The 10,497-nt window shown below is 35.0% G+C and overlaps 1 protein-coding gene across 1 annotated transcript; it reads right to left on the bottom strand.

The window, feature by feature from the left end:
- Positions 1-6,218: 6,218 nt before the first annotated feature.
- On the bottom strand, positions 6,219-9,897 carry LOC109207644. The gene is made up of 6 exons (XM_019370593.1): positions 9,522-9,897; positions 8,503-9,402; positions 8,239-8,421; positions 7,779-8,016; positions 7,127-7,379; positions 6,219-7,052 (listed from the first exon to the last, which is right to left on the bottom strand). The coding sequence occupies exons 1-6, from the start codon at positions 9,895-9,897 to the stop codon at positions 6,219-6,221; spliced, it is 2,784 nt and encodes a 927-aa protein (XP_019226138.1).
- Between the last annotated feature and the right edge of the window lie 600 nt (positions 9,898-10,497).

Consider the following 10,497-nt stretch of genomic DNA (forward strand, 5'->3'; position numbering starts at 1 on the left):
TGAACTTTAATATTATGAATTTTATGTACTTGTTTTACATGGTAAAAGTGCATAGTCTTACATTGTATCTTTATATGCACCATGTTAGCATATAAATATAGTTCTCATCATTCACCAGAGATGGTTTGGGTGTGAGGATTCAAGTAACTGTATTGAGGCATCTGTTTGGGCGTGTGGATTCACGTTCTTAATTGAGAAATTTATTGTGCGTGTGGATTCACGGTGTTATATTGAGATATTTGTTCGGATGTGTAGATTTACGTAATAACTGCGTGTGAATATGAATTAGTACATTAGAGACATTGAACACCAGAATTTCACCGATAGCGTGCGCATAATAGACACATGAATTTGTATCAGACACATGGATTTGTGTCAGTTTGGCACCAAGTTTGGGTCTTTATCAATCATAGACATTCTAAACTCAAGTAGATACTCAGTCATATCATCTACATATGTGTATCCATGCATTTTACACATGCATGAGATGTGATAGCAGGTTATTGAATACTTGGAGAGTATCAGATTGATGTAAAGTTTGAGTCTTTACTACTTATTGCATATCTCCTTTATATGCGAAATTGGTGCATTTCTATATGCTTTGACCTTGTTATCCGCGAAAAAAACATGCTTATTATCCTCCTCTTTAACTGTCCACCTTATAATTGATATCTGTTGTTCCTTGGTTGTTTCTCTGTTATTATATATGCATATGATCTGCACAAACTATATAATGTGGGTATCTTTGACTAAGACTTCGCCACTATTTCGTTGAGGTTAGTCTTGATACTTGCTGAGTACATAAGGTTGGTGTACTCATACTATGCTTCTATACCTTGCATGTAGATTTTGGAGTTGAGCTATTGATGAGTTCGCGAGCGAGCATTAAGAATACGCCAACGTTCCCCTTATTAGCTCATGTCATTTTATTCATGGTACTTTAGAAGTTATATTTCTGTTAATATATACTCAAACAGATAGCATATTTTCTTCTTTTTTTTGTGACTCGTGATTTGTATCACCCGTTCTTGGGGTAGTTTGTATTAAATTTCATCCTTTTTTTTCACTATTATTTGATAATCTTTAGTTTGAGTTATATTTTTATTGGTTGGCTTGTCTAACAGGTTGGGTTAAGCAACTTCATGTTCCTGATAGAATTTGGATCGTGACATTAGGATATCAATATTATGGTATAATTAAGAACTGGTTTATTTACTTAAAATTAGAGGAATCAAACTTTGTCACCCTCTGGGGGTAAGCCATAGAAGTTACATGCTTTTCTTACAAGAAAAAAAAAATCGTCTTCTATTTCGGAATCACTTTACTATTTCTTTTTTACCATCCTTGCTTTCTTGTAAAAAAAAAAACTTTGAGAAAAGGAAAGAACAACTTTTTCCAGCTTCCTAGACATTAGTTCTCCATGGTGCACTGAAAGATGAGGACAGCCATAAATCATAATGATTAAACTAGTACGTCGACACCCTTATAAAAATATTATTTTTTATTAATAAAGTACAAGAAGAAGCATCATCAACTAATTAACAAACATTGAATGATTGAATAAGTCAATGAATCTCGTCTTTTACTACTTCCAAATTTAAATTATCATTTCCTTAATACTACAAGTTGAACTACAAACTTGCCCCAACTGCCGGCTTTGAACTTTTATAAGTTTGAAAACTCTTACTAACCTTGATTCCTTCTTTTCCTTTTTATTCTTATTTGTCAATAAACACCACATTTTTTCTATAGGTATTCAAGTTTAATTATATGTTTTAATCACCAAATTCCTTTCTTTTGATTACAGAAAATGGCATCAGAAATTACTGAAGAAGAAGAAGATTTAGATTCTTTTAGGAAAATGGAGAAAGAAGCTCAAAAAAATAGCATAAGAAGAATAATTGAGTACCAAAAATATTTGTTTTCTTCATCTTCTTCTTCTTGTTCATCTTCTCTATCAACTTCTTCCTCTACTCCAGCTTCAAGTTCTTCATTTTCATCCTCAAGAAGAAGTAATTTATTAAATTTGATGAAAGATGGAAGTACATCATTAAGGAGATTATTTGATATGGAGCATACTAGCTTATCAACACATTTTCAAGATTATAGTGGATCACCTATAATTAAGCCTATTTTATTATGGGGTAGTGATTCAGATCAAGATGGAATTCATGATGATCCATGGAATTCCATAAAGCAACATCGTCAACAACAACAACAACAAAAAGACAATATGGATGAATCGACAAGTCATGGTCAAAGAGGGGTTGTTGCTTCAAAAGACAATTTTTCAAAACAAGATTTTGTTGACACCAAGAAAAAAAAGAGATTTGGTAGGAAGAAATTGAATAGAACTAGGTCATTTAGGAAGTTACCTAGGTTTAGGTTTAATTTATGGAGATGGGGTGGATTTAGATTAAGAAGAATGAGGATTCTTTTTTGTGGTCGTGTTAATTGTTAACATTTTTGTAGCAATTGTATAGAAATTAAAATGATAAACATGCATTTGGAAAAGAAAGTTAAATGGAGAAAAACTAATGTCTCTCTTTCTTTCTTGAGATTAATTAAGCAAATCTAAAATTTATTTGAGTATAGATCAATCTATTATTTTTAGAATAATTTTATATGAGCCATCTAACCTTTTGTAACCCTCTTTCTATTCTCTAGCTTGAAGTAGCACCAAAGTGTGCAAATGTTATAGCAGGAGTAGAATCGATCAAATCTTTTATCGATATATAAACTGAATAGTAGTTATGAACCCTTCTTTGATAGAAGCAGGGGCGGATCTATTACGGGCGTTGGGGGTGCCACGCCACCCGCAAACCTTCGTCGAAACTCGTATATTCTCTGTGTATATAGAAGGAATTGGCTATATACTAAGTGATGGAACCCGAATTAACAAACTTGTGCTAGGTGCCATTGGTAGATTGCGGGGTTTTTATGTCCACGTGCCTGAGTTTGAATCCCAATCGACATTGGCTTTTAACATTTTTCCGCTTTTCAGGCTTTCAGCCTTTGATATTGAAAAATTAGCATCATATAACAACACATAATAGAAATTGGCAATTTTTTAGCCTTATATTAGGTTTGGCAAAGATAGTCCCATACAATTGGCATTATATAGTCAAATCTTAAAAAACTACTCTTTTTTTTATATTCTCTCTCAAAAAAAACTGCACACTTATTTTGGCTTTTCTCCCCCTTTCTCTCCTTGTATTACTTCTTCTATCTCTTCTCTTTTGCTCTCATAGTTTAGCAAAAATTCTTACAAATTATGCAAAAAAAAATCAATGGGATGAAAAGGTAAGGTTGATCTCACATCAGAGAAAATCAGAAGCAAAAACTAAGAGAGAAAAAATATATTTCAACTTTGTTTTTCTTCTCTCTCTTTTTTTTTTTTTGTTGGATTGAATGAGTGGGTGTGATTGATATTGGTTGAAAATACCTAAATGAGGCTATATATAAAATTCGAGCAAGATTAGCAAAACTAAGAGAGAAAAAATATATTTCAACTTTGTTTTCTTCTCTCTTCCTTTTTTTGGTTGGATTGAATGAGTGGGTGTGATTGAAATTGGTTGAAAATACCTAAACGAGGCTATATACAAAATTTGAGCAAGATTAGAAGTGATTTAGACTGGTTTCAGGTAAAAAATCAGACCTAAAAATCCAACTACGACATATGTATATCACGTTGTATATCGTTTATATCAGTGTATCACACACAAGTTTTTAAGGACGTCTGTGTATATCGCTTTGTATATCGTGTATACAACACAATTTTTTTTATGGACGCCCATGTATATCACATTGTATATCGTATATGTAACATAAATTTTCATGGATATATACATATACACATAATATACATGAGATATCACTGATGTATATAGAGATATACACGGGTTACAATAGGGGATACACATGTGGAGTCGTCTTGAACTTGAGTTTTCAATTTGAAATGTGTTATACAAAGAAGGAAAATATAATTTTAATAAATTTTTTTGATATACACATTATTATTATGTTATACACTGTGATATACAAATAATATAATTATTACTTATTGATCAAAAAAGGAAAATAATTTTTTTATATAACATGTTTAAGCAAGTTCTAAAATATAAAAATAATAAATATAATTGCGGGAGTAAATAATATTTTGGTATACAAAGAAAATTAATTTTTGATATACACAAAGAAGAAAAATAAATTTATGATATCTATTTTGGTATACACATGTCCTATTTGCTATACACTGTGATATATAAATAATACAATATTTTTTATTGTGATATATATTGATATAAAGGCAGCAATAGCTATATATATAATTTTATATTATTGGTATACAAAGAATAATATTATTTATATACAAAGAATGAAAATAAAATTCAATATACATGTTGATATAGACAAAGAAGAAGAAAAAAATTGTGATATACATATTATTATCGTGATATACATTTATTGGCTATTTGATGACAATATGTATAACTAGGGCTATTATATGGGTATGTTGTTATACCATGCCAAAACCCCTTTGATATTTACATTTTATGGGCCTCAATTTCAGGTTTTCAGCCTCATATATTTTCATATTTTATTTCTCTTTACCTTTTTATTAAAAGAAAATATTGTCTTTTTTAAAAAAAATTAAAAAAATAAAATTAAAAAAAAAAACTGAACAAACCAATTCCGTTAATCAAATAACAATTAGAATTTCAAAATTCAAACTCATATCCAAAAGCATTCTCTTCCCGTACCTTTCTCTTTTTTGAGTCCTCTTGATGTGCATTGTTACATATTTTGTTATTATTTCTTTTCTAATCCTCACTAAATTGTTTTGGTTGCCCACAGAAGAAAAATAAAAGAAGGAGAATATTGATGTAAATGTGCCTACTTACATTTTGCTACATGAAATTAAACTAGTTTCAATTTCTAAGGTCATTAAATTGGTAAGTCGTTCATATCTTTTCATGAATGTTAAAGTTATTAATTTTGATCCAAACTACTTCATTAGAAATGTGATTCTCTTATTCTTTGAATATAAGTGATATCACTGAAAGATAGACTCTAGGTTGTCAAAATTATTGCATAGTAATATTTTTTGCTTAAGTAGTTATAATTCGTAAAGATGAATAATTTGAACCGAACCTGAAATGGATCAAATTGATCAAATAAATACCTCATTTGAACCATGTAAATATCAACATGTATATGTGTTAGGTTTGAAGCTCGATGGCTATGGCGGAAAACAACAGAAGAAAATCCTAGAAGTGTTGAGAGAAGAAGATGAACAAATGAGTCGGTCAAAGTTTAATTGACCAGAACTGATTTTATTATTCAGAGGTGTCTATTTATATTTACAAGTGTAAGAGACGAAAACAAAATGTAAAAACAGTTACATGACTGAAACTATAAGAAAATGTAAACTATAAAAGGGCATTCTTCTTTCCCTTATCTGATTGGGCCTGTGATAATTGAGCCTGAGCTGTATCTGGGCTAACACCCCCCCCCCCCCTCAAGCTTGAGGATGAGAACACACCAAGCTTGCAAAGTAAATCATGATGAACAGGACCAGGAAGAGCTTTGGTCATGATGTCCGCTAACTGGTTGGAGCTGGAGATAAAATGCAAAGAAATGAGACCAGTCTGCAAGCAAGTGCGCACATAATGACAATCAATCTCAACATGCTTTGTGCGCTCGTGAAAAACTGGGTTCTTGGCAATATGAAGAGCTGCCTGGTTGTCACAATAAATGGGAACTGGGCTGGAAATGGACAAACCAAGATCAAGCAGAAGTCAGAGCAACCAAGAAACCTCAGCTGAAACTTTGCGAAGTGCTCTGTATTCAGCTTCAGCTGAGGACAAGGAGATAGTGGGTTGGTTCTTGCTTTTCCATGAAATTGGGCTGCCACCAGGAGTAATATAATAAAGTGACAGATTTGCGAGAAATGGCACATGCAGCCAATCAGAGTCAGAATATGTTGTGAGAGACAAATCAGATGAGCTGGAGAGGAGCACCCCTTGAGTTGGATCATTAAGTAAATATCTGAGAACATGCAAGGCTGCCAACATGTGGGGTACTTGAGGTTTTTGAAGAAATTGACTCAAATGTTGAACGGAGAAAGAGATATCAGGCCTAGTATGTTGCAAGAAATTGAGCTTCCAAATCAACCTCCTATACAAGCTAGGATCAAAAACAGGCTCCCCCATGTCTTACACCAGCTTCACAGAAGGATCTAAAGGGGTCATAACAGGAGAGAAGTGCTGACAATTAAAATCAGACAAGAGGTCAGAAGTGTACTTGTGTTGGCTCATCACATAACCTTGAGGGATAAGAGAGATTTCCAATCCCAAAAAATAGTGAACTGAGCCCGGGTCTTTGATTTTGAATTGGGCATCCAAGAAAGACTTCAAAGAGTTCATCTCAATAACATCATTACCAGCTAGCAAGATGTCATCAACATAGACAGCCAAGACAACTAAACAATCAGAGGAAACCTTGGTGAATAAGGAATAATCATTCATGCTGGAAATGTAGCCTCTGGATTGCAAGGCTTCAGACAGTTCTGAAAAACACTGTCTAGAAGCTTGCCTAAGGCCATAGAGGGATTTCTTGAGTCTGCAAACCAGGGGAGAAGAAGAAGAAGGAGCAGATACATCAAGACCAGGTGGGACCATCATATAAACCTCTTCATGGAGATCCCTATGAAGGAAGGAATTATTCACATCAAGTTGAAACACAGCCCAGCCCCACTTAGCAGCCAAAGTGAGTAAGCATTTGATGGTGGTTAACTTGACAACAAGAGAAAAAGTTTCAGTAAAATCAATGCCCTCCTTTTGGGTGTCACCTCTAATGACTAACCTGGATTTATATCTCTCAATAGAACCATCAGCCTTTGGTTTGATTTTGTAAACCCACTTGCAAGGAATAGCTTTCTTGTGAGAAGGTAAAGGGACAATATCCCAAGTTTGGTTTGCCTCAAGAGCTTGGAATTCCTTTAGCATGGCCTCTTGCCAAGCAGGATTTGAGGCAGCCTGCTTGTAGAACTGGGGCTCATGCATGTGTATGTCAATAGAAGAGACCTTGGAAGAGAATGAGAGGAAGAGACAGAGGAACATACATAATCTTTAAGATAGGAAGGTTGTTGGATGGTTGATTTTCTCAAAGGTGGAGGAGAAGGGATAATAGGAGGAGAATCAGATAGAGGAGGAGGTGAGGGAACAGGAGAGTCTGGAGATGTGGAAACATCAGGAGTAGGAGAAGGTGAAGAGGAGGAGGGTGCAGAATCTACAAAATCTGAAATGGAGGAAGAAGGAAAGACAGAAGGATGATCAGACTTATAAGGAAATATATGTTCATGAAAAACCACATCCCTAGAAAAGAAAATGGAATGAGTAGTGAGATTAAGAAGTTTGTAACCCTTTTTGCCAAGGGTACCCCAAATAGCTCTAGCCTGGAATTTATCTCTACCAAACTTAGGTGATGTAGCAAAGCATAAACATCCAAAGGATTTTAAGTGATCATAAAGTGGAGGGAGGCCATGAAGTTTCTCATAAGGAGAGAAACCCTTCTAAACAACAGAAGGAAGTCTATTGATGAGGTAAGTGACAGTCAGAACACAGTCACCCAAATATTTAAGGGGAAGGTTAGACTGAAAAAGGAGAGCCCTGGAGATTTCCAATAAGTGTTTGTGTTTCCTTTCAACTATCCCATTTTGTTAAGAGGTGTGAGGGATAGTGGTCTGATGGAGAATGCCTTGGCTTGAGAAGAACGTGGTGGCTTCAGAACTACCACCAAGTTCAAAGGCATTGTCAGACCTAAAAGTTTGGTCAAATGATTTAAGATGAACTTTAACCATGACAGTAAAAGCTTTAAGAACAGAAAGAGCATTGCTCTTGCAAGAAAGAAGGTGAGTCCATGTGGCTTTAGAATAATCATCAACCAAAGTTAGAAAATATCTGAATCCACTATAAGTTCTAGTGTTATATGGACCCCAAATGTCAATATGTACTAATTGAAAAGGAGCAGAAGAGTGTATAACACTCTCAGGAAAAGGTAATCTATGTTGTCTTGGTAGAGGACAAATAGGACACAGGAAACTTTGCTTGGAAGATACTTTATCATATAAGAAAGGAATAGTTTTCATTCTATGATAAGGCATATGCCCTAATCTTTGATGCCAAAACAAGTCCAATTTATTAAGGCAATGGAATTGATTACAATTAGGAGTACCATTAACATGTGTAACAACATGACTGGATTTATCAAATACAATTGAAACAGAAGAAGGTAAACCACTAGAAGTAGAAACAGAATTAGGTAAACTACTAGAAGAAGAAACATTCAAAGAACTAGATAAAACAGGAAAGAGATCAACATCTGGATGGAGATAGTACAGCCTGTCTGCAGCTTTACCTATTTACAGTGGCCTCTTCAGAGAAGGGCCCTGTAAAGAAAAAATTGTTTTGGTAAAAAGTGCTGAAAAATCTAGCTGACATATAAGCCGATGAACTGATATCAAATTGAAGTGAAAAGATGGGACAAGAAGAACATGAAGTAAAATTATATCATGTCTAAGATACAGAGATCCAGTTGATACAACTTTAGCTTTATATCCATTAGGTAGGGTGACAAGAAAAGGCTTGATTAATGGTTGAATATTAAAAAGAAGATGTTTATGTGGAGTCATGTTATTTGTAGCCCCTGTATCTAAGATCCAAGGATTGACACCTAATTGAGAGGGTGCACACACATGAGGAACCTCAGAATCTACAGCATACTTGCTAAACAAACCTGCGAAGTATGCAAAAGCAGATAGATCCACAGTGGAGGCATCAGGGGTGGAAGTGTTAGACATCTGAACTTGTTGAAACATGGTCAACAGGTGTTGATACTGCTCCTTGGTAAACCCATGGGCTGAAGAATCGGCATGCTGAGAAGTGGAAGTGACAGCAGTGGTGGATGGACTTTCAGTCTGGACACAAGAAGCATATTTCTTACTCTTGGTGAATTTGAAATCAGTAGGAAACCCATGAAGTCTGTAGCACTTGTCTACAATGTGGCTAGGCTTCTTGCAGTACTTGCAAGAGACATTTGGAGCAGCTTTCTTGGCCTCAAAATTCACCTTTTGACTGAAAGTCCTATTTGTGGTAGAAGTACCAGGAGACACCAAGAAAGAGGTGGCATCACCAGAGAAGTTAGGAGTAGCAGAGTGAGCTTCTCTTTGACTCTCATCTTGTTGTAGAAGACTATAGGCTTTGCTGATTGATGAAAGAGGATTCATTAGCATAATGGCACTTTTAACAGTTGTGTAGGACTCATTTAGACCATTGAGAAATTGAAACAACTGTTGATCCTCTATGAATTTAGGCAATGCACCACATGAACAGGTAAGACCTACATATGAAGAGTTCAGCTTATCCCACAAACTCCTCATTTTGGTGAAGTAAGAAGCTATATCGCAGGAGCCTTGAGTAGTAGAGTTGATTTCCCTTTGTATTTGGATGTATTTAGACCTGTTTGACTGGCCAAACCTTTCATTCTTTCAGACTTCCTTAGCAGTTTTATAACAGCTATTTCTCTAGATACTGAGTTAGTTATCCAGGCTTTGACCATACCATTGCACCTTTCCCAATATGGGCAATAAGGAGATTCAGGAGTGGGTTGATTGACTCTACCATCTAATAGGCTGAGTTTGTTCTTTGCAAAAAGCGAAGTGAGCATACTGTTACACCACAACACAAACCCACAACCACTGAATGGTACGGATACCAGTTGACTTCCATGATTATCTGAGGGATGAATATAGAAGGGATGTGAGGGATCCAAGGAAAACGAAGCAAAACCGTTGGAAGGTGAAGGAGAGTTACTATCATCTATTACAGTACCCATTTTCAGGAGTAACTAAATCTAACACTAAGAAACTACAGTAGTATGTTGAAGTAATCAGAGATAAACTCAAATCAAGTACATGCAATGAACATTAACAGCAAAATTAACAAAACTTGTGATTAGGAGTGACAATGATACCGTCCTTCTTCTGAAAACCCGAAGAAGTGAGGTCTTGTTCAGCCATGAACCCTAGGTAGAGAAATCCAGCAGAAACTACCAAGTAACATGAAAATTATCAGCGATTCTCACGATAAAAGTTGAAAATATGCGAAGATTGAAAGAAACCCCAAATTTCACGAACGTATTATGAAGATCGACGATCTGATTCAATCCTTAACGATTTCAAACAAGGCTACCATCGGAAGAAAGCTTGCGATGAGAGGAATCTATATTCCTGCTCTGATACCATGTTAGGTTTGAAGCTCGATGGCTAGAGCGGAAAACAACAGAAGAAAACCCTAAAGGGTTGAGAGAAGAAGATGAACAAATGAGTCGATCAAAGTTTAATTGACCAGAACTGATTTTACTATTCAGAGGTGTCTATTTATATTTATAAGTGTAAGAGACAAAAACACTTACATGACTGAAACTATAAGAAAA

The sequence above is a fragment of the Nicotiana attenuata genome, unplaced genomic scaffold, assembly GCF_001879085.1.
Source record: "Nicotiana attenuata strain UT unplaced genomic scaffold, NIATTr2, whole genome shotgun sequence".
Taxonomy (NCBI): domain Eukaryota; kingdom Viridiplantae; phylum Streptophyta; class Magnoliopsida; order Solanales; family Solanaceae; genus Nicotiana; species Nicotiana attenuata.